The 25,373-nt window shown below is 38.5% G+C and overlaps 1 protein-coding gene across 4 annotated transcripts in view; it reads left to right on the forward strand.

Moving 5' to 3' along the window:
* SNCAIP (synuclein alpha interacting protein) overlaps positions 1 to 25,373 on the forward strand; it is an 87,479-nt gene that overhangs the window by 35,139 nt on the left and 26,967 nt on the right. For all 4 annotated transcript variants that reach the window (XM_015615063.2, XM_015615068.2, XM_019005324.2 and 1 more), the window contains exons 2-5: positions 1,042 to 1,144; positions 10,833 to 10,905; positions 21,168 to 22,030; positions 23,689 to 23,868. In XM_015615063.2, coding sequence (XP_015470549.1) covers positions 1,088 to 1,144; positions 10,833 to 10,905; positions 21,168 to 22,030; positions 23,689 to 23,868 — 1,173 coding nt within the window. In that variant the 5' untranslated portion in view covers positions 1,042 to 1,087. The remainder of the gene's footprint in view (positions 1 to 1,041; positions 1,145 to 10,832; positions 10,906 to 21,167; positions 22,031 to 23,688; positions 23,869 to 25,373) is intronic.

Genomic DNA, 25,373 nt, shown 5'->3' on the forward strand with positions numbered 1-25,373 from the left:
GTGATTTCATTTAGGTCTGCACAGCTGATTTCATTATTCATAAACATATTTCTTGGTAGTTGTCATATGAATAAATTGGTTTTTTTTTTTCCTTAAGTTGATTCCTTTGTTATGTGCAAGTACTGGAGAATTTAATTTTCTTCTACAATAATACTTAATCCTTATGTACTGACTCACAATATTTAAAAATGCATTGTGCTTTTGTTTTTCAGCTTCCTTTAAAATACCTTGCTTTTCTACTTCTGTTTCACTCGTCTGTAGTGATAACACACACCTTCATTGTAGTTAGGATTGACGGTGAGGGGTTTATTGTCTTTGATCTTCTGATTGTTGAACCTTCAATTTATTCAGATCTAATGACTTTGCCAGCCAAATTTCTTGCTTTGCAAGAGAATTTGCTCTTCGTCTCTTCTTGCTGTAAGAAAATGGTTAATGCCCCTGATAATTAGTGTACGTGATATAATTCTGGTGTTGAATTCTTTGCCGTTCTGGGGGATGTGCACTCAGAGCCTGAGGGATGGTAAACCATTAATCTGTAAAGCACTGGCTGCATTGTGTCTTAGTCTGCTTGTAAGCAGAGATAGGATGTAATAGGATTTTGTTGTCTGTGCATAGCAGAATCTCAATTCTTTGCTGCCATCTTGGGCAGAGGAAAAGTATGGTAACAGGAGTTGCTGTGAGTAAATGTCTCATCCTTACGAGAAGGCACATCATTAACCCAGCTATAGTTGCAAGGGCATGAGTGTGTTCAACATCTTAGGTCTTTATACCTTTATGGAACTTCTGGAGGGACTGACTCATGCTGAACCAAGTATTTTTTACTTCTACTTCAAGTAGTACTTAGCTGTTCTCCCAAAAAATTGAAATGTCTGCTTCACAGTATGCACAGCAGAGGTGGCAAATTGTATTTATCTTCCAAGATTAAGTTATGCAACACTTTACTATTCAAGTTGAATGTTTCAGTAATGTAGCAACTATATGAAAACTCTGCTGTGTGATTTTAGCTCTCTAAAGACAACACTTTTCTCTTTTCTTAATTAGGTTTTTACTAATGTGCTGACTCACCCAAAATGTCCATAAGAGAATAATGGAAGCCCCTGAATACCTTGATTTGGATGAAATAGATTTTAGTGATGATATATCGGTAAGTATGAATCTTATTTTATTTGTTCAAGTTGAGACAACCTTACATATCTGTCGTGATTTAAAAAGCAACACTGTTTTTAGAATCCACACTTCTTTTTACTTCATATAAAGGAATATTTAGATAGTTGAATCTAGAATAAAAATCAGATATTTTGTAAAGGAAAGTTCTCTAAAAAGCTTTGAATGAGAACTTGATTCCTCTCCATCAGGTAGTAAAAATTACTTGTAGACAAAATTAATAAATGAGTTTCATTTCTGGGTTGCTTCTCTCCTGTATTGTCCTGATTGAGCTATATGTGCTGCTGTGCTAGTTTTAGACACCAGAATTTTATTTTTTTAATCAAGTGTATTTCAGCTGTAAAAAAACTGCTTCTCTTACCTTTGCCCTTTCCACCAGTAGCCATTTCCCAGTACAGCTTGATTTTATCAACAGGTGATGTGGTAGTGTACAGAAAGAGATAGAAAGACTTCAAGGGATTCATAGGCAGGAGTGATCCATAGTGTCAGAAATAAAAGCCCTAATTGCAAGCAAAAGTACTGTGTTACTGTTACACATTTTTAGTGCTTTTCTAGGAGGCACTGGTACTGTGTATTTCTCTGTTACTCATAGTGCAACTCCTACTGTCAGCGTTTCTGCTTTTTGTGCAGTAGAGTTGTTCATAAATTCAGTGTTTGATAAAAAATAGACTTGAATACATAAATTAAATCTCCTACAAGAGAATTTATTAATTCAATTTTCAGATGAAAGTATGCCACAATCTCCTTCCACATGTTTCATAGTTTTAAAGTAAATTTTTTTTATTTTTTTGTACAAAGGGCCTGGTTTTCCCGTTAGAATTTGGGACTCTTGATTTATTTTAAAGCATTCCAGATGCTTTATTCACTGACAAATTCCTTTTGAAGAGAATTATTTTTTTCTACCTATTGTACTGTTGAATTTTTATTAGAGCAGAATGTGGCAAATGCCCAAAATATTACAAGACAATGAGCCAATATTGAGTGAATACCTTATTATGGGCAACTTTCTTTATATTACTATTATATGTCAGATTATGTCCTGGTATCTGTTTCTATACTCAGCTTAGTAAAACTGTAAAACATAATAGATGTAACCTTTCCATGTCCCTCCCATTGTGGCTGTTGCTGCATACTGGTGGGTTAGGTTACTCACTTTTCTGCTGAACAACTCAGGCTTCCTACTTTAATAGGCTGTTCTTTCAGTGGATGCTGAACATTAAATAAAAAATCATTACAAATAATTGAGGTAGCAGTGCTACTCCCTGCTTTAGCAGGTAAGAGGACAAAGGATTTGTTGCCAGTACCCAGATCAACAAGCGAATTCATGTTTACTCTAGTGCTGTACTCATATCTCATCATACATAGTTTAGAAATACCTGACCTTCACATTTTATCATCAGCCTGCTCTGTAAGAGCAGCTGCATAGCATCTGTATTGGCAAATTATATTATTCATGTTAGCCCTCTGGTTCTAATCCAGTGCAGAAAAGTGACTAATAATAATGCAACAAGAAGGCTGTTAAAATTATGCACTTACAAATGTACCTCATTTAGAGAGCCACTGTTTGTAGTCCAGACACTTGTCATCCATTTCAGCAAAGCTGACCGAAGTGTGATAATAAAAAAGATAGACAGAAAGACAGGAATTCCTTTTAAAAGGCAAGTATTTATGTAAGTAAGGGAAAGTGGTGGGAGTTTGTTCAAGTTTTGTTTTATTTTCCTTTGTGGGTTTTTTGGTTGGTTGGTTGCTGTTGTTACATTTGTACATGAGAAGAGGAAACTACATTTCTCCAATATCATGGAATCCTAGAATGGTTTTGGTAGGAAGAGACCTTCAAAGGTCGTTCCGTTCCTATCTCCCTGTCCCTTAGGCAGGGATACCTTCCACTAGATCAGGTTGCTCTAAGTCTCATTGTGATGGGTTGACATTGACTGGTCATCAGGTTCCCACCTGTCACTCCTACTCCATAAAGAAGATTGTTCTTTAAGGAGAGAGACACCACTCACCCATTAGTGCCAGGGGGGGAAAAAAAACAAACAACTTTGGCAATACTAATTTATTGCAAATCAAATAACACAGCATGATGAGAAACAAGGACAAATCTAAAGGCATGTTTTCCCCACCTCTTCCCTCTTTGTAGTCTCAGCTTCACTCCTGAGTGCTTTGCCTTGCCACCTTGATAAGCACAGGGGGAATGGGGATGGATGGAGTTTGCATTCAAGTTATGTACCAGTTTGAAAGCAAACCAGTGGGAGATCCCAAGTCAGAAATACAATTTAATAGGAAAATTAAATTCAATAATACAGAAACACTGACAGAATCAGAATACAACCTGACACCCTGTTGGTCAGGGTGTTGGTAGCAGTGTGATTAAATGGTGGCTGCAGTCCTCCTGCAGTGACAGATGTTGTTGTGTTGAAGCAGTAATCCTGTAGAAGGGTTTGATCTTCCTCTGAAGATCCAGTGGTGGTTATGGAGCTCTTGTCCTCTGGGAATTCAGTGAATAAGGCTGCCTGTTGTGTTCCAAACCTCAGATTATATCCAGGTAGGAATGTTTGTTTCCTCCCACTGGATGGAGCAGAGGTGATGTACTTTTATCAGTCATACAGTAAGACTCGATGGCCCATTAGGAGAAGATATCCCCCTGGAGTTATCTGGGAGGAGTCATGAATAATAAGATAAGAAACACTGCCCAACCTGGTTTTAACAGCTTATGACGATGGTGATAGAATACATACTTTTGAGTGCATCTTACATTACAACCTAGAACAGGTTGTCAGAGTGTCTCTACTGTTCCCTCCTCATCCTCTTCATGCCTGCACCAGCATGGGGTCCCATCACACACTGAAGGTAGTTCTCTGTGAACTTCTCCAGTGTTAGTTCTTCACAAGGACCACAGTTTTTCAGAGACTGCATCAGGTTACAACCCCTCAGGAACAGAGTGCTCCAGCATGGGTCTCACACAAGGGTCACAGTTCCTGCCAGGAAACCTGCTCCTGTGTGGTCTCCTGTCCACAAAAATTAGTTCCTGTCAGGAGCCTGCTCCAGAAGTGTCTTTCACCAGGCTGCAGGTTTCTTCAGGGTGCATCCACATACTCCAGTGTGAGGTCCTCTATGGGCTGAAAGCTGGATATCTGCTCTACCATGGCATTGTCCTGTGACTCAAGTATCTGTCTTCCCCTGCTTCTTCACTGACCTTGATGTCTCATATTTTATTGTTCCTATCCCAGCTGATCTAACTCCAGTGGTTTTTACCCTTTCTTAAATCTGTTGTCCCAGAGGCGCTACCAACATCTCTGATGAGCTCAGCCTTTGCCAGTGGCCAGGCCTACATGGAGGCAGCCTCTGCTCTTGGTGTTTTCCACCCAAACCAAACACAGTTCTGTGTAGAACATCCACAACTTCTCTGGGCAACCTGTTACAATGCCTCACTAGCCCCATTATAAGAATGTCCTTGTTGTATTCAATCTAAATTGATGTTCTTTCATTTGCCCCTTGACCTGCCACTACAGTCCCTGGAAAACAGTCTTTCTGTATTTTTTTTATAAGCCTCCTTTATATATTGGAAGGCCATAAGAAAGTCTCCCTGCAGCCTCCTGTTCTCCAGGATGAAGAATCCAAGCTCTCAGCCTTACTTCACAGAAGAAATGGTCCAGCCCCCTGGCTGTTTTCATGATCTTCTTCTGGATGCACTGAGCAAATCCATGTCTTTGTTGTCCCAGTGACCCCTGAGCCGAAGGCAGTACTCCAGGTGGATTCTCCCAAGAATGAAGTCCGTGAGAGGATCACGTCCCTTACTCTGCTGGCCAGACTTCTTGTGTAGCCCAGGATATGACTGACTTTCTAGTCTGCAAGTGAGCATTGCCAGTTTATGTCAAATTGTCCATCCTCCAGTATGCCAGGTCCTTCTCTGCAGGGCTGCTCTCAATATCCAAGTCAGCGTGGATACTGGGCATTGCTCTGACACATGGATAGAGGGACACGTGATCTTGACCTTATTGAACGTAATGATGTTCACATGGGCCCACACCACAAGCCATCCTAAGTTCCATCTGGATGGCATTCCATTCCTCCAGTAAATCAAGCACTCAGCTTGGTGTCATGTGAAAACTTGCTGAGTGTGCACCCGAGCTCATCATTTATGTCCTTTACAAAGATATTGAATGCTATTGTTTGCAGTATGCATCCTTGAGGGACCACTCATTGTTGAGTTTCCCTTGGAGATCAAGATGTTGATTGTAACTTATTGGATGTGGCCAGTTCCTTGTCCATCTATCAAACCCATATCTCTCCAAATTAGAGGCAAGGAAGTTGTACTTTGATACAGTATGCCAAAGGCATGAGAGAAGCTGAGGTAGATGACATCTGTAGCTCTCTCACTCCATTGTAGGATGCCACTCTCTTAGTCAGGCACAATTTTCCCTTTGTGAAGCCATGCTGGCTATCTCTAATCACCTCTCTGCTATCCCTGTGTTTCAGCATAACTTCTAAGAGGATCTGTTCCATGATCTTACTGGGCACTGAGGCATGGCTGACCTACTAGTAGTTCCTGGGGCCCTTTTTTTCATTCTTGTTAAAAGAGAATGTGATACTCACTTTTTCCCAGTCATTGGAGACTGACTGCTTTGACTGTTAAAGTATTATTGAGAGTGGCTTAGCAGCTACCTCTACCATCTCCATCAGGGTTCTGGAATGCAAATATCATGCTTATTTTATAAACTAAGATGGTTCCATTCTTGATCTAAATGATATATTATATTTGACTGTAGTTCAGAGAGCAGAGTAGGTTTCTGGGGCTCTTGTTTACGTTAAGGAAAAGTAATAGTCTGTCTACAGTGATGTTAAACAACCCAGCTGAATATTTTCATTTATTTCTTCATTAATAACTGCTCACAGAAAAGAAGGGGAAGAGAAGACCTTTAGGTTGCATTAAATAGATACATTATCAAATGTATGTTTTATGCTTTCACCTTTTTCCTATATCTCCTGATTTTGGCAATAAATTTATTTCTGCTCTTAACTTCTATGCTGTTGGTATGGTTACCTGACCATTTCCTAACCTTTTGATTGAAATGCAGGATTTTTCTTGCACTGGCAAATTGAGAAAATTTAAATTATTTTATTTCTTTGTTTATGGAAATAATACAAGATAACCTCATCATAACCAGAGTTGCTTGTGCTAAGATACAAGTAAACTGTTAGAGATTGAATGTACAGATAATTGCTCTGATCATTCTCGTAGCTCTGTATGAGTGAAAGCCAGGCTCAGTGGTGCCAATGTGAGACTGTGCCTGATTTAAAGGTCTGTGAAATGCAGGTGAAGTAATTGAGTTCAAATCTAAGTAAACAGCTGTTGAGTCATCAGGAATTTTGGAACAGCTTTAAAAACTTCTTGTGAATCCTTGCCTGGCAGGGAAGACATAGACTATTCATGGTCAGGAGTATGCCTAAGTTGCTAGCTTCCCATTTACCCAGCACAGGGCCCCTCCTGAGCCTGCTGCACCCTTCCTTGGCCACAGGAAGAGCTGGGTCACCCCTCAGGCTCACACACAGCCAGACTTTGCCTGCCCAGCCACCAGTCCTGCTGGGTTCAGCATGCGGGGTCCAGCATCGCTGTGCAGGCACAATCATTAGCTGCAGCAGATTGATTTATTTACCATCCATCTGGAGCTCTCTCTTACATCTCCCATTTCAGAATGAAGCAAAATGCAGATGTCCACTAAGCTGTTCATAGGAAGTGTTAGTTTCAGACAGACGTTTTGTACCCCTAACAGTGTTAGTCCCCTTTGAAGCTAAAGGGAAGAATAACATATCAAGCATCTATATAAGACACACAACAGATAGTACAAAAATGCTCAGCACAGCTGTAAGAAAGACATTTAGTCTTGGGAGGTGATTATTTCCTACATGCATCTCACCATAATCTCTTCTCTGTTTTTTGTTTGGAAGCTGCTTAATTTGACACTACTGTTGAGAAAAATCTTCCTGCAACATCAGGCCAAGTATTGTTCCTTTACTTTTTCTCAGTATATCTTGCTATTCTCAAATAAATGTCTCAGAAATACACTGGCGTTGTACAGTTAATAAATTATTAAGAAAATGCATTGTAAAGTTACTAATTTAATAGGTTTTTATATAAATGAAGCATTTTGTTTTCCACTATCACAAATTAATTGAAATGTGACTGTTTACTTGGAAACACTTGGGAAAAAATTAGGTATAATGGAGGAAGGTGCCTGTTTTCAGTGTCAAAATGAAGACAAAGAGGTGTGCATTTAGGATCAGGACAGAGTCATTGGTGTCTTTATCCAGTCCAGATCATTGGTGGCGGCAAATGATTTGAGTTCTGATACTGTAAACAGTTGGACGTGGTCCTTAATGTTTTTGGGGGTGTCATGATTGTGATAATGTGGTCTGAGAGTTGCACTATGCATACAGCTTGCATTTTGACTCCATTTAGGATACAAGAGAATGCTGAAAAGGTAACTTTTTTTTGTTTCTTTATTTAGTAAATCTTTATTTAATTTTTTATTCTTAATTTAATTTATTTGGTTTTTTACAATTTTGTATAATATTTCTCTGCTACTACTCATCAGTTATTTCGGATGCTTCTAGAACACAAGTGCATCTGCAAGTGGTGGACAAAGGGCACAGAGCAGAACAGCCCTATTAAAGATTTTTTTTTCATGTGTTTTGTTTAAAATTCATTGCATTGAAATTTGAAAACCATGTGAAATTTAAAAGGTTAGCATTAGCATTAATTGAGATTCTATGGTGCAGTGTTACATAATGAACAAATGTATGGCATTAAAAGGGAGGTCCCATTTTCTCTGAATTAGCAGTGTCTGGAAGAAGCTGGGAATATCTTATATTTGCATGGAATGCTTGGTACTGCTTCTTGTCTCATTTTTTGTTCATGCTGCTCTTCCATCTTACAAAATTCTTTAGGGACTTATTAGAATTCACTGTTTCAGGTTGGACATAGGCAGACCTTAAATGCAGAAAAGGAGCCCAGATCTCAAACAGTAATCAAGAATTCCATTACACGTATTAGATTAGGAACAAGCTCTTAGTTTGTTACTGAATGTCACTATCAACCACAACAGACTTTAATTAAATACCAAAGGTCACGGTAAGCATTGACTAATGAAGTAACATGATGTGCTCAGCTCTTATATTTTCAGTTACACCCTCAGTTATGGCCCTCAGCTCTGGCTGACGTGGTTATTCAAGTGGTGAAATGTGAGAAGTGGAGTTCAATTTTGTATGCAAAAAAAAATTTGAAATTATTGAATGAAGAGTTGGAAGTAATTAATTTTAAATGCTATTGAATAAGAATTAAGTCTTAAATTCTGTTCCAATGAAGGGTTGCAATCTCAATTTCTTTTGATGTTCTGTGTTATCTTGAAATTTTACAGTTGAAGAAAAGCTAGAAAACATTAATGATGGTTAGAACTGGAGCTAGAAATGTGAGAAATCAGTTCTAGTGGGAAGAGCTGGGAATGGATTGTTTTATGGTTGGGAAAGTTCCACTTGAAAAAGTAATTTTAGTTGCTTCCTGGACCAAAAGCTGGTTCTTTACATTTTAGCCACAAAATACAGAAGGCAGAAATACAAATTTGCTGAAGTCTTTTTGAGGACAGAGGTAAGTGGGAGGAAGTCTGTTAATGAAATTAAACCAATGTTATTAAAATGCATAACATTTATAAACATTCAATAGATTTTTGGTGGTGGGACGACTAACTGAATACATTTTAGAGCAATGTTGAAACAAAAAAATCTGATTTTCCAAGAAAGCAGGAAAAAGACAAAAAGACAGCTTTCTGTTTTTGAAGTTCACTGACCAAACACATATCACTAGAGTACAAAAGGCCTCTTTCTAACTGAATTACAAACTGTGTAATAGTTTAAACTGCAACAGCTGGTCTTATGAAGCTACCATATTCCTTGGAGACATGCTCCTTGGATTCTTTTAAGAATCTTACTCTTCAGATTCTTCTGAATCTTACAGTTCAACATTGCATTCTAAGTCTTTATGCTGAAATAGCAAGATGTATAGCTTAACTTCTCAGGCTTTATTAAACAATGACTAAAGTGAAGCACAGCACATGGTATTTGTCCATGTCTGTGTTTAACTTGTATTAATTTGTCTTTAGTAGCATCCTTCTCCCTTTCTCAGCTCTGTTGTTTTTCTCTTTAGGCTGTCACATCCTGAAGCAGTCACAGCCTTTTAGGAAACCCCTTGTTTAATGGGGATTGGAATCACTGGGTAGTTCTGGAGTGCTGCTACACATTTTAATTAATAAGTTCAGTGTTGATCCTGGGAATACTTTCGAGGGTTTCTTCTTGTGGTTGAGGTTGCTCAATACATCCCTGAATTAGGTTGGCAAAGGGAAAAAGTCGGGCCTTGGAGGTTTTCTAGACTTAATGAAGTAACTACAGTCATTTGAGTAACAGAAAAGTACATTATTCTGAAATTGGTCACATGAGCTTAAATTCAGATTATTTTGAAGGAAATTGACAGCTGTGCTTTAGAAACATGTCAAACACTGAATGACAAACTGTCAGCAAAGCCCTTGACAATGTATCACCATTTCTTTTTTGTATGGAAAGTTCATACGGTTTTATATGTAGTTGTTTTGCTTCATTGGTCAACAGCACACCAACTAAAAATACCTGTTTCTTTGAAAACGTGTGATATTTGTGTATTCTTAGAAAAATTCCAGTTGTGCTAATCCTAAATATTTTTTTTCTATTTAAGTTAAAAAAAAACTGGTTTTAATAAGGAAATGTTTTGTATATGCGAAGTAATTGGTATTTGTTTCATAGATACAATGATTTTCATCTAAGTGGAGATTCCTGTATCATTTCAGTATTTTATTAAGGAAGACTTGCTATAAAGCAACTGCATATCAGAATGTATGGTTTTATAGCATAGGATCCTGTATCTTTCCAAATGTATTCTACAAGTGTATAAACTAAAAAATTCTCTTTAGTAAACTACCTATGGCACCTGTGGGTTTTTCTTTCCATTTTTGAATGGTTAATGCATAGAATAATGTACTGATTCGTATCAGATGTGTTTTGTCACATCAAAATAACAATACAAGTTCACTTTAATAAAGCCGAGGTTAGAGAAATGAGCCTATTGCCTGATATGTGTGGGTACACACACCCCTCTCTTAAATCAGATCTCTACAGCACAGATATTCTGAATCCCTTTTACATACTGGTTTGTGACAGCTTGAATTCTAATTTTTAAGCATGATCATTGTTGCAGTGCAACACCATAATAGGTACATAGGTGGGCAAAGTGAGACCCTTGAAGTTTATGATGAAGCCTGAATGTGGCCTGACCTCTGATGTACCTCACATTGTGTTGCATTGTATTTGTGCCTTGAATATTGGTGACCTGTAGGAAGGAGAAATCTGAGGTGAGGAGGTGCTTTGCTCTAGCTTTGAAAGTCTTTTACATATGTCTCGAGGTGGGAAACAAAAGTAGGTGCTATCTGCTGTTCTCATTCAACCTAAGAAGGCCATCAGACTGCCAGAAGCAGCCTTGGTTTGTAGATTTAGTTAGAGTCCATGACACTTGAACCTCTTGAAAATCTTACTTCTTATCTTTTTTAATTATTACCTCTATACATTTTTTTTCTCCTTTTTTACAGTATTCTGTAACTTCCCTCAAGACCATCCCAGAATTATGTAGAAGGTGTGATTCACAAAATGAAGACAGATCAGGTATGACACCCGTTTCTGTCCACCCTTAATATTCTAGGCTTTTTATTTTAATCATGTACAATTTGGCAACAATAGCTTATTGGCAGTGTCCTGTTGTTTTGTTTTTTTCTCATTTATGTACAGTGTTCTGGAAACATGAGTTTCTTTTTTTTCAACAGATGTTAGTTCATTAGAAGAAAAGAAAGTTCCAAAAAAGGATTTGGCTGTATACAGATAAATGTAGGGCTTCATCTCAGCAGCTCCAAACCACAGTATGTGCAACAATTTACTTGAAAACCCAAGAAACCATTGGTGACAAGACGTAATAATGTAGGCGCCAATGAAAAAATGTTGGATACATTTACTACCCATATGGCCATGACCAGTCTGAGGGATGATGTTTTGCCAGAGTCTGTATCAAGGATGCTACATGATAGAATCTACTCTAAGGCATACTGTAATAGTTAAGATTAAAGCTGAGTTTTTTAGTTTAATAGTGTAAACTAAATGAAGAATCATGGCATATAGATGAGAACCAGCTGGAGACCTTCCCCCTGCCCCCTGACAAAAAGTGCATTCAGTGTTGTTTTTCACTCTGTAAATCAGATTAATCCGCTTTTATTTTTCTCTTCCTGATGAAGGAGAAATTAATTGGTATGAGAAGCATTTTTGTTGAGCTATGAAAAGTTTATTGTGCTTTTTGATCTTTTAATTGAACTTCTGTTAATGTTGTTTCATCAAGTACTTTTATAACTGAAACAGGAGATCTGTAATTCACGGGATGATACATGGAAGGACTTAAGAACCATGCTATACTTCAGCAAGTTTTATTTCTATGTTTCCTTTCAGACTTTTTAAAATTTCTACTGTGTTTAACTTAAGTGGAAACTCTCTTCTAACAGAGTTGGTAAAGGCCAGGTTACCACATGCCGCTGTCCTTTCCAATAAAGAGAAGCAAAGCTCTCCTTTAAATACTTGCTTGCAGATTATTGCCCACACAGGGCACAGCAGTGATTGCACACACATTATTACTTATTGCAAGCAAGAGCAGGGAAGAAATGTAAAGGGTGAGGACTCCTAATCCACCCCCCTCAAATTGCCCTGTCTCATTCTACCCTAGTCTTCCCCCATTCTCCCCTATCCTCTCCTCCATTCTCCCCTTCATATTCCCCTTTTTCTTTCGGTACTGCCCCATTTCACCCTTCTATCCTTCCCATGCCTCATCCCTACCCCTTTTCTTCTCTCTTCTTTCCTCTTGCTGGTTCTTCCCCCGTTCCTCATCCCTTGCATCCTTCCATCTTCCACCTTTGTCCCATTCCATTCCTCCTTTCTTCCTGTCTCCTTCTCCTCATTCCTACTCCCACTCTCCCTGCTCTCTCCCTGTTCTATTGTCACACCATTGCTCCACACTTTTCTTCTCCCATTCTTCTCTCATTCCTCCTGCATCCTTCTCTCCTCTCCTCTTTTTCACCCACTTCTTCCCCCTTCTGCTTCTCCTTCTTTCCTGCTATTCTCCATAGCATTTAATCCCTCGTTGCTCCCCACATGCTCCCACCATTCTCTCCCATATTTCTCCTCCCATTCTTCTTTCTCTATTTAAAATTCAGGTATTAGTCATAAAGTAAAATGCAGTCCAATAGTAAGGAAGAAATACTGGTTTTGGGCTCTTTGTTCAGAATGTGGGATGCTGGCAATATCTCTCTTGTTCCATAGTTTCCTCTGCAGACAGACATTTTTTGATTAAGATTTTAATTACATCAGTACTATTCCCTTGAAAAGCGTTTGACAGAAGCAAATACAGGGATTGGTGGAAGACAGCAGTAGCTCTGGAGTATCTGCCAGTGGAAGTTAATTGCAGATTGGTTAAAAGTCTTGAGTGAAAAAGAGATCTGTTGCACTGATAGTAGTATTGACAAAGTGGAAATAGTACTGAAAGCTGGATTTTATTGCTGCTTACCACTTTGGTGAATAGGAGATAGTACTGAAATACTTCAGCTTTTACTCTGCTTAATCACTGAGTAATAATATAATGCTGAACAGAAGTTTATCACTTTACATATCTGAACAGAATTCAGTATCTCAAGTATCTTGAAATATAAACAGAGCTGGATTAGTCAGCATTGTGTAAGGCCCCATTTGATAACTTTTCATTGTTGATTTTGACACAGTCTTTTGCCTTCCCTATACTGTGGGTCATTAAAATAATGTTTGCAAAGTATTGATGATGTGTGGTATTTTTTATGAAAATAGATTATATAATAAATCTTTCATACTATAGCATGAAGCATTCATACTATTTTATATCTGCATTCCACTGTTAATTCAAGTAGTTACAAATAGAAGAACTCAGAAGTCTTACAGAGAGCGGATCCAGCTTTCTACCTCATACTGCTTAGCTAGAGGTTGCATTTCTCCTTTAAAACAGAGAGGGCTATGAAAGTAGAACTATCCAACTATTTTTTAGAAGAACTACAAGTTAAGCAAACATTGATCACAGGCAAGACATGTCACAGTCTAAAAAGCAGTTGTCTGTCATCTTTGTCTCAGGAAAATAGTTCTCTAAGACAGTTAAGACAAAATTATAGAGAAGGTAAGATTAAATTTTATACTTGAAAAAATATTTTATATATATATAGGCAACTATTTTCACCAGCAGGATTGTTAGAACAGATGTAAACCAGACGAGTTCCTCATTATGGAATTAACATTTCTTAACTATATGGCTAATAATATGGAAGTGTTACTATTGTTTGCAGATACATTTGGTAAATAGCCCTGTCATTTCTGTTTTCTTTTCCTCCTTTCACGCAAACATTGAATAATAAGTTAGTAACATATGAAAGTATTTGGTTACATTGTTTTCGAATTACTCCAAGGACTTTTAATCCTAGGCAAATACTGGTGTTTAGATGTCAGTGTGTCTTCTCAAGCATTTCACTTCAGCAGGCTTTTTGGGTTTTTTTTAACTATTTCTGACTGCCTGTAACTTCTGCTCAGATTACTTGTTCTCTTGGAAAGGGAGGTGTTAAAAAGTCTGACATGTTTTCCCAATGTGTAGTTTTTCCTCCTTGAAATGCCACCGTCACCTCCCTTTATTGGACAGCACTGGCTGGTGGTGTGCATTGTTGGGAAGGTCCTGTTCCTTTCCTCACTCTTTTCCAAGATGTGCATGACAGTCATGCAGCAACATAGTCTCAGTCCTGACTCAGAATCGAAGAATCACAGAATATTCTGAGTTGAAAGGCTCCCACAAGGATCATCATGTCCGACTCCTGGCCCTGCACAGGACACCCCAAGAGTCACATCGTGTGCCCAAGAGCATTGTCCAAACACTTCCTGAGCTCTGTCAGGCTGGTGCTGTGACACTTCCCTGGGGAGCCTGTTCAGTGCTCAGTCACCCTCTGGGTGAAAAACCTTCTCCTGATATCCAATTTAAACCTCTCCTGACACAACTTCAGGCCATTCCCTTGTGTCCTGTCGCTGTCACCACAGAGCAGAGATCAGTGCCTGCCCCTCCTCTTCCCCTCCCAAGGAAGCTGTCACTGCAGTGAGGTCTCCCCTCAGTCTCCTCTTCTCCAGGCTGAACAGACCAAGTGACCTCAGCCACTCCTCACACGGCTTCCCCCCAAGGCCCTTCTCCATCCTCATGGCCCTCCTTGGACACTCCTGAACACCCCAATGTCTTTTTTGTGTTGTGGCACCCAGAGCTGTCCCCAGCACTCGAGGTGAGGCTGCCCCAGCTCAGAGCAGAGCAGGACAATCCCCTCCCTTGCCCGGCTGTGATGCTGGGCCTGATGCACCCCAGGACACCGGGGCCCTCCTGCCTGCCAGGGCACTGCTGGCTCAGGGTCAGCTTGTCATTGACCAGGAAACCCAGGGCCCTTTCAGTGGCACTGCTCTCCAGCTTCTCCTTTCCCAGTCTGTCTGTAAAGCCAGGGTTACCTCATCCCAGGTGCAGAATGCATCACTTTCCCTTCTTAAGCATCATACATTTGATGATTGCCCAGGCCTCTAATTTCTCAAGGTCTCTCTGCAGGGCCTCTCTGTCTTCAGAGGGAATAACCAGCTCCTCCTAATTTTGTATCATCTGCAAACTTGCTATTCCTTCAAGTCCTGCATCCAAGTCCCTTATGACTTCTCTGAGTCCTTCTTGGATTTAGGGAATTCTGACTCAGAAAAATTCCAAGGGATCCTTGGAGCCAAAATATATGTGCCAATTTGGTATTGGCAAAAAATTGAAGGGAAAATCATGGTTTGTCCACAATAAAATGTGATTAAGGGTAATTATTTTTTCTAGAATCATGCATCAAGATAATGATCTTTTAGGTAGCATAATAACCGCTAAGGTGGACATTACCTCAGTTGTTTAGAGCAAAGTGCTAATTAACTCCAAGACTGTGGGTTTAATCCCTGTACAGGCCATTCACTTAAGAGCTGGACTCAATGATCCTTGTGGATCCCTTCCAACTCAGAATATTCTGTGATTCTGTATTTTTTTTTTATCTTCAAAGATGGAAAATTAAAGAGTGTGGTTTAGAAATGGACCTAGCCAGCACATTCTTCCTGCAATGAAGTGTTAGCCAGAGTGCCTGTTGATTTCCAGCATTGTTTAATACAGACTGAGGAACTGAAACAGAAATCAGTCCTTTATGCTTTTGTTACTAAGCATGAAATTGATTTTATTTATTTCTGGGCAGATTTTCTAAGGACACTTGAACAAATAGCTCAAGACAACTGTGTTCAACAAGCTTCACTGAACCATGTCATTGTTGAAGTATATTCTGTCATCTGTGACAACTTTCAGTTGTCATTAAATGGTTGTTTCAAATGAAAAGCAATATACTACTCTAGATCTTTATTCACAGATTGGTAAATACAAATTCACTTTTAATGTCCATCAGTTATCCTTCTGTACTGCTTTATTCATTCCCAAAGAAGCTACCATTTGAAAAATTATTCAAAATATTAGTTTCCTAACTGAGAAAAATAAATAAATCAATGAACATAAAGTTACAGAAAATTTCTGTCTCAAGCTTTTGGCAGTTTTTAGTTGTAAGAGAAAATGCAGTAAAATTTGATTTGGAAGCAGTGTTAAAAGGTATCAATTTCACAGATTAGATCTCCAAATATCTCCGAGATAAATATGTCTGAAACAATACAATACTGATTGGTTCATTCCTTGGTAGAATACTGAGGAATTTTCTTAGTAAAAAAACAGTTGTGCTAGTTACATACCAGTTCTTTTCATACCTAATTTTTGCATCCTCCCTCTTCTTTTTTCACTCATTTTGTGCCAGAATGACCTCTTCTAATTTTTCATTTTACTTTCTACCTTCTTTAGAACTTTACTTTCTACCTTCCTTTTACATCCGCAAATCAGTCTATACAAGAGTAAACCAAATTTATTAATTTCAAAGTTTTCTTTGCCTTTCCTATATTCTCTACTTGAGAATGACAGCTTTTGTATTATTAACTTCCTCAAGCCAATATAAGAAAAAAATATTCATTCATTGAGACACAAAATGATTGAATTACCTGGATAAGATGTCCTGCTATTTGAAAGCATTAATTATTATTTACCCTATTTACTCCTTCTTTCTTTAAAGTGACCTGAAATTCCACAAACCCTTTCCATTCTTTCCTGTGCAGGGTTGTTCCTTAATTCAGGTTCTCATGCTATAGAGCTTATGTTAAAGAACTCTAATATGTATTCCTGGTACAAGTTATTGATATATTAAAACTGTAAAACAGTGCCACCTTCAGTCAAAATGAATTCAGTTAAATATGAATTTTGTGATACTAATGAAGGAGTAAATAGATATTCGTATCTGGCTCTAATTTTCTATTTATTTGTAAGAGACACCTCTTCCTCTATCACATGGAGCCCACATACTTCTACAAATGTCAGAGATACACTGGTGATAACAACCATGAATTTTTGGGAAGTTTCCCTACTGTAGTCAACACTTCAGCTCCTGTATACAAAGTCAGAATACAGTGTTTCAGATGGACCTGGAATTAATGCAGGTCTGAACTGATTCAAGTCTCTGCTGAAGGCATATCACAAGAAAGAAGCTCAGGCATTTCTTTCAGATGACAGTAAAACTCAAACTATGAAGCTTTATGTAGACTTGCTGCAGGTCCCTTGCCAATATTACATGAGCAATATGTTGAAATACTGCATTTAAAAAAATATGGGCAGTTGTCAATGCTATTCAAAGACTTTCTTAAAGTAAAACATGATACTGATATTTTCATAATACTCAGGACAATTTAGAGGCATTTTGATGTTTGGCATGGCCCATAAATATCACAGAAACTGCCTGTCACAAGTGTAAAAGGTCATCTGTGCATGAAGTTATCTTGATGATTGGAGAAAACTCAGTTACCCTATAGTTCCACAGATGTTTGTATATCAGATAAAACTCCACCTGTCACCATGCTCTAGACACAAAGATGATTGAAAAATACTCTGAAGTCAACAGATGCTTCCAACTGGAAACATGTTATGTAAGGGTCAATTTTGATTCCTGAAAATAGATTCAGATGGGGATTAATTGAAAGAGAAGCTGTTTCCTTGTTGTCCCTCTGTTCTGCATATTTGCCCCCAGTAGTTCTAGGACATCTGTAAGTAAACAAGTAGATAATAAAACCTATAAATAAGCCTGCAGGCCTCTGGACTCACTTGAGTTTTGTCTTTCTCAAAAAAAAAACATAGAGCACAATATATGGTAAAAAACTACATCTGCAAATTTGACCCTTGCAGGTTTTCATCAGATAAAGTGGTTTTTTTTGTACCAAAGAAATATTTGACATCTCAGGTCTATCAGATGCTTCTTTACTGATGTGAATGAAGACTGCAGTTTTTGTGTTCCTCACACTTTTTGTCTCAGTAATACAATAGTATTATTGAGACATAGTATTATTATCTAAGTCTTTTATATTAATGAATAAAAGTTTGGGAAATAATTTTGACACATAGTTGAGAAAAAAATTTAATCACCTTTTAGGAGTACACCAGAATTATTTGTCAGATTCTGGAATCAAACTAGCTGCTCCACATTCTAGCCCCCTGTCTTAAACTCAGACCATTTTTTACTGTTGTTTATAAAATAATCAAACAGTATTTATTTGACCCAGACTTTTAATGGCCCCTGTCTGAGTTCGTAAGTATGGAGAGATGAGCAAGAGCTTTTCCTCTGGAACAGCTGTTTAAGACTACTCAATGTAACTCCTGCTGTGCTGGTGCTTTGGAGGCTATAGACAACACTTGCTTTTGCTTCTTTGGGGAGCAAGCATCTGAAAGCAGAAGGAAAGAGATTCAAGCTGTGTTCTCGTCCACTCCAGGCTATGGCTTTAGTGTCACGTAGAGGGAAACCATGCTGTAACTGCCTAAGGACTGATGCAGCTCCCCAGGAGTAAATGGCACAAAGAAATACTGTGTCTGCTAGTCTGACTTGCTTTCATCCCTTCAGCTATATGGTTAAATGCCATGTTCTAATTCTTTATTAAAAGCAGTGGAAATTCATCATCTCAGTTGAGTGAAGAGCAAAAATATTGCTAACTGGTTTTGGTATTCCAGTCTGGCTTTTTCCCCCTGGAAAAACAGTGTTTGTAAAGAGATGTGGGGAAAAAAAAAAAATGAAAAATTGAAGTACCTTACTTTGCTCTAACTTTAATGAAAGAAAGGAGAAATACATGACTTCACAATTATTTGAGGCAGATTTGTAACAAATATCATTGCCTTTTCTCAGTGTCTGATTTTACAGTTTGGTTAGCAGAGTTCTATGTAAATTCATGTTATTAAACTTAAAATGTGGAGAAAGTGAAGCAACAAAATAAATGTAAGCTTAAATAAAGTGACGACAAACAAAATATTGATGCCTTTTCCTCTGTCTAGACCCCTGTGTTGAAAGCAGTGTTTTCATAAAACTCAGACAGAATTCATTTCCATACTGAGTGCTTAATAGTTCCTGTCAGAACAAAACAGCTGGGAAACATATGGTATCCATTTCCCTGTATCACTTGGAAAAAATTTCACATGTAAATAAAACCAACATAAAAGTGTAGTCCTTTGAACCTAGAATCTTATACAATACATAAATAAATCAGTACAGTGCGTTCTTTGTATTGGCCCACTAAGTTACATGCCTTTTGATTATTATTATTTTTATTTCTTCTTCAGAAATGTTTTCTTAAGCACTTCCAAAAGTATTAATGCAATTTTCAGACATCCATAACTACTAAGCCATACTAATCTTTTGCTTCAGATATTAATGTTGCACTGAAAGTGTATATATCTGTTTCCTTAGGAAGGTGTTCGTGGCAAATGGTGTGTTTTGACCACAAATTAGATCCCACTGATATGCAGTTAGCACATGTTATAAATCTGCTTTGTTTGAACAGTATTCGTGACTTTTAGATTGTATTAACTCTTAGTGTACATTGAAAGGGACATAGTAACCGCCTAAATGGTTTTGTGGTTTTAGTCCCTCAACTGAAAATAACAAAAGAAAGAAAACTCTGCCAGAATTCCGCTTGCTATGAAGATCATCAATATTAGTAGCTGGGACTATGAAAGAGTGCAAATTCAGTAGGATTAAGCTCAAGTTCAGTAGGATTAAGAGGTAGAATTAAGAGTTTGGTTGAGTTGAGCTCCTTTCCTTCTCTCAAGTCAGATTCTCTATACTGCAGTGCAGTGAATTAATTGTCTAGAAGGTCCAGAGCTATAGATGTGAATGGGGGTGTGGGTGTATACAGGTTATACATATAAGGGATGGAAAGTATGGCCCAACATAGAGAGGAGAAGTTTGTTAGGATCATCACATCTCAATAAGTAGGCTTAATTTTTAGATCAGAGAATCACAAAATTGTTTAAGTTAGCAGTGTCCACTTAAGATCATCTAGTTCAATGACTGTGCTTAAGCTAGAACAGGCTAAGCCCAGCTGAATTCTCAGTATCTCTAACAATGGAGATTTCAAAAAGTATGGGCAACTATGCCAGTGTTTGACCAGCCACACAATTAAAGAAGTGTTTCCTTGTGTTCAGATATAATTTCTTATATTTTACTTTGTGCTGGTTGCTTCTTGTCCTGTCATGGAAAACAGCCTTGTTATCTCTTCTTAATGATGAGATGCCTCCTGACTCTTTCCTTCCCCAGGCTGACCAGTCCCAGCTCTCAGTTGATGTTCATGAATTTCCAGTTCTTGTAAGAAAAATACATCTTCCAGAGGAAACAGGCCTTAAAAATTGAGTTGTTGTTACTGGTGTTAAAACAAATCCACTAAAACGTTTTCACTAACTCTTGTTGCCCTCCCAGAAAATCATCCTACTCTTATGATGCCTCTCAATGCAGAGCAGAGTACAAGCTAACATCGTTGGACAGGACCCCTGTAAATGCCACTAGGCTGTTGTTCAGAGAATGGGTCAGATTGGAAGGAACCACAGTGGGTTATGTGGTCCAATCTCCCTGCTCAAGCAGGGCCATCCCAGAGCACATGGCACAGGATTGTGTCCAGGTTGTTCTTGATATGTACAGTGAGAGAGACTCCACAGCCTCTTCAGGCAATCTCTTCCAGTGCTCAGTCACCTGCACAGTAAAGGAGCTCTTCCTTTTATTCGGATGGAACCTCCTGTGCATTGGTTTCTGTCCATTGCCTCTCCTGCTATTGCTGGGCACCAGTGAACAGAGCCTGGTCCATCCTCATGACACCGTCTGTTCAGATACTCATGGACGTTGATGAGGTCCTGCCTCAGTTGTGTTTTCTCAAGGCTGAGCAGGCCCAACTCCCTCAGCCTTTCCTGGTTAGAGAGATGCTCCTGTCCTTTAATAGTAGCAGCCCTCTGCTGCTACCACTCTGGTAGCCCCATGTCTGTCTCTACTGAGGAGCCCAGAACTGGACACAGCACTTCAGGTGCGGCCTCATCTGGGCCAAGTAAAGGGTGAGGATTACCTCTAGATTATTGCTGGCTCCCCAGGATACCATTGGCCTTCTTGGGCACAAGTATACGTTGTTGGCTCATGGACAACTTGAATTCTTGATTAGAACTTAATTAGAACTAATTATTTGTAATTATTACATCATACATCCTCAAAGAAAGTTTCTTTTAGGAATGTAAAATTCTTCAGTTTTGATAGAGATGCCATTAAATCTGTTTAGATATGAATCTGGCATGTTATCATATAATTCTTGTTTCTGGTGTTTGGCCAGGTATATCTTTAAAGCATCCTATCATGTCACATGTCAGGTAGCACTCACTGCTAAATCTTCTATTTCTCTAGTTTCCAGCAGCGGCTGGAACTGTGGGGTCTCAACTCTTCTCGGAAATGCGCAGAAGCCAACAGGAATTGCAGATGTATGCAATAAATTCAGACCAGTGAAGAGGGTTTCTCCATTAAAGCACCAGCCAGAATGCTCTGAGAACAACGAAAGCGATGACCAGAAGAACCAGAAGGGAGAATACCAGAAAGGCAGTGATTCTCAGTCTGCACCTCCAAATGATGACCAGAGTCCAGGAGAAGGAGAGAGCCTTAAAAGCAAAAGCACCGAGCCTGCTGTTCTGCTTGGGGAGCTGGAGCACTATGACCTGGATATGGATGAAATTTTGGACGTGCCTTATATTAAATCAAGTCAGCAGCCTGTTGCTTTTACAAAAATAGCACCTGAGAAAAAACTTTTAAGTGTGTGTTCAGCCGTGAATGGTCTAAGTGTCAAGACCTGTCCTGCAGGGATCACAGAGAGCTCGCCTGCTGGCGGGACGCAGTTCTGTGTGTTGTCTCCTGTGAAAGGCACTCAGCTGAGAAAAACACAGCCCATTGTCCTAGATCAGCACAAGCATTCAGCAGAGGAATTAGAGCTTTCCCAGCCTTCAGTTAAGTGTGGCTCAGTCCATGAATCTGAAGCCCAGGGCAAGGGCTTCCTCAGCAGGACACTTGCTGATCCTCTTGCTCAGAAAGCTGAGAGGACTATGCCAAACTGCCACCGAAGGACTTTCCACCTGCAGACGGCAGTGGCAGAAAGCAAGCAGCTAGAGGAACTGGGTATGAACTGGAGCAGCGCAGGGGGGCCAGAAGAGAGGAGTGAAGAGGTGAAAAAAATTAAGAGCATCTTAAACATTGTAAAGGAAGGCCAAATATCTTTATTGGTAAGTATCATCTTTTTCATAAGAAACATAGAATAAAAGTGATCTATGATGTGGTTTATTAAACCAGCTAAGCTGATAAAGTTCATATTTTGAACCACTGCCTTTTTTATCTTGTAGACTCCTTAGAAATTAAGCATATGGGATTGCAAATGGAAAGTATTGATATTTGATTAAAGTATGCAGCAAAACCAAGATACTAGTTTTATGTATACATGGCCAAGATTGCTGTTTTATGCAGTACACTGAAATTACAAAGAAGGCAGACATTTTAACTAATAGGACCAAATTAAATATCAAATTTAAGTCCCAGCTGAGTTTTTCCTTTCAGATTTGTGGGTCCCTTTGCTCGATTATTGCTGGTTTACCACCATTGTTATGTAGAGGTTGATGATGGGAACAGAGAGGCTTCTGTTGTATTCTGATTATTATTCAGGCGTGTTTATACTGTCTTGTTGCAGCAGCATTCTCAGGCAGGAGCTTTCTGTAAAGCCACGCTGGCCTCTGACCCATATGAAGGTTTTTTTAGTAAATTCTAGCACTGTGATCTGGCACTGTCAGTGATGGTTTCCAAAGTAATTGGTTACAAGTTAGCGCAATGATGCAGAGCATGTGATCTCCGCACAGAACAGCTGGTGAAGACACAGTGTACGTATAAAAACTGTTTTTGTTAGATTTTTGTTTAGCTTCTCTGTTTAGCAGTCTAGCTCAAGCACAAAGGCATGCCATTAGCATAGAAGCAAAAACAAAGGAAGATATTCAAAACTAGACAGAGGCAGAAGAGAATATTAGATTACTTATTAAGAAATAAAAGCAAGTTAAATTCATCCTGAAATAGGAATTGGGGGGGGCGGGGAAAGAGAATGTTAGAGGTAAGAAAATACGTATTTTTTCCCAAACTAGTTGAAACCTCTTCATGAAGTACAGTCATGGAACAATACTCTGGCAAGACTGCATAACTCTAGGAACTTTGTTATTGCTACTCCTTGACTCTGTCTTCAATCTTCTGTTTTTCTTTTGGAGTTTCTCAATCCCAGCTGTTTTGTCTTTAAATTAGAATTGGGCAGAAATAATGTATTACATCATGGTGATGTAGAACTTTTGAGTAAATGTCCCAACAAGTATTTTTGTGGAAAAAAACTATCACATAAAAGTCTTCTGTCACATGCTTTAACTACATTTTAAACAGCTTTTAGTGTAGGCTACCTCTTTTTCGGTAAGTAAAATTAATCAGGAATGTCTTTCAGAAGTCATGAATGTTTTCTCATCAATTACTCATCAATATAATGCCAAAAAATAAAAAAGGAGAGAAAACTAAAAATAGACAGAAATTATTAAAATGTGGGCATTTTTGCAGCTGCTTTGTTGATCAGACATGTGCAAAGACTTAAAGACGCATAAGATCTTGCACTGTTGCATGACAATTGCATGAGAAGGAGAGAAACTTAACAATGAATCAAGCCAATGAACATCCAGCCTCAATCCTTATGCTAATAGTACCCAGGTTATATACAGGGAAGTGAAAAGGTCTGGATTTTGACTTGTAAAAGAACATGCCTATTGAGAAGCCTCTTTGTGTTGGCTTGTGTTTTGGGCTGTGAGGATAAATGTATCTTTTCATCCTTAGTTGTAACTAACATACGGATTTTTTTTTTTTACAGCCACATTTAGCAGCAGATAATCTGGATAAGATCCATGATGAATGTGACAACAATCTGTTGCATGTAGCAGCATCAAAGGGGCATGCAGAATGCCTACAACATCTCACTTCTTTGATGGGTGAAGACTGTTTGAATGAACGAAACATTGAGCAGCTAACTCCAGCTGGACTAGCCATAAAGGTAACGGGCCCTTTCCATACTGTAACATAACATGCAGGTCATTTAGTTTCCTTCTGTGATGGCAGTAGGAAACACATCCAGCAGGATATTTTTCAAGCTTTATAAGTGAGGAAAAAAACTGTTGGCTGGTACTACATAAGCAAAGTAAAATGGATTACTACACAAGATGTTATATCCACTGTATAGCAATGACAATTTTTACATTGTTGTCAATGCATATGCATGAATTTTTAAATCGGTCTACTGCATTTAAAGACTATTTGTTATATTTCAAGCAGTTTTCATTTAACTTGGATTCAGTTGTTTCTTTAGGGAGCATAACAGTTTCTTGATTTTTTACAAGTACTGGTATAATCTTGTAAGACAAGTGTGAGGACAAGCTTACAAAGCATAAAAGCACCTCAAGGTGAAAATTCTCAGTTGTCTAAAGCAGTTGCACCGAAGTTAAAATGTACATGTTGCAGAACAACCTGTTAAAATAAAAAAAAAAAAAAAAAAATTAATGTCCAAGTTTACAGGAAAACTTATTATGTAGGAAGATAGGAAAATTCATGGCGTGATTACACTAAAAAAAAAGATAGGGCAGGAAAGCTGATGATTAAACAATAGTGGTTCTGGTTCTTTAGTGAGAGTGAATGGTTCAATGTCATTCCTTTGATCTTCTGAATACCCTAAAGGTATTTAAGAATCTTCTTCCCAAAGAAGGGAGGGGGTGAAACATAATACAAGAGTTTCTGTTTCTTTGGTGAGGGGAGGTTGTTGTTACTTACTTCCTGGGAAGAGTTCGGAAACTGAGAAGATCAGTGGATTCCAACCTGCAGTTTTGTTTATTTGAGGCATCATTTCAATGACCTAGGGCCCTAGTGCAGGTGGCAGTGTTATCTTTTTTTATTATTTTTCTGGGCCAAGCCATATGATTAGAAAATTTAACTGATACCTAGTTGCACTAATGAAATGCTCTGAAATATTGGCCCATGTCAAACTGTGTCGTTGCAGCCTGCCATTTTAAAGACTAACAAAATTTTAGCAATTTTTCTTTCTTATTTTCTCAAGGTAGATATATAATGTGTAAGCCAATAAATTCTGACACTTACCACTTCTATGGAAAATAGGTGCACACCCAATGTAGTACAACATTATGGGAGTTACAGAGGTATAAAGGAAGAGCAAGAAAAATAAATATCATTGTATCAGTGCTGAAAACCACTCTGGAAGTAAGGATCAAGAGCCATAAGATTTAGTTAAGCCAGATCACTTAAAAGTTCTTACAGAACTTTGCAATGACCCAGGACAATGTAGGTCATCATTAGAAATACTTGTGCTGGGGAACCGTCACTTACAGGAAGAACTGCAGCACGTGTACACTCTCTTCTCTGAATGACAGAGTATGCTCGAATATTATTGGAAGGAACCCATTGTTAAATAAGCCAGAGTTTCTGCAGAAAAAGACAAAAGGTGTTATTGGCTTATTCTTTAATTTCTTAATCAAACTGGAAATTTTCAAT

This window comes from Parus major, chromosome Z (genome assembly GCF_001522545.3).
Source record: "Parus major isolate Abel chromosome Z, Parus_major1.1, whole genome shotgun sequence".
NCBI lineage: Eukaryota > Metazoa > Chordata > Aves > Passeriformes > Paridae > Parus > Parus major.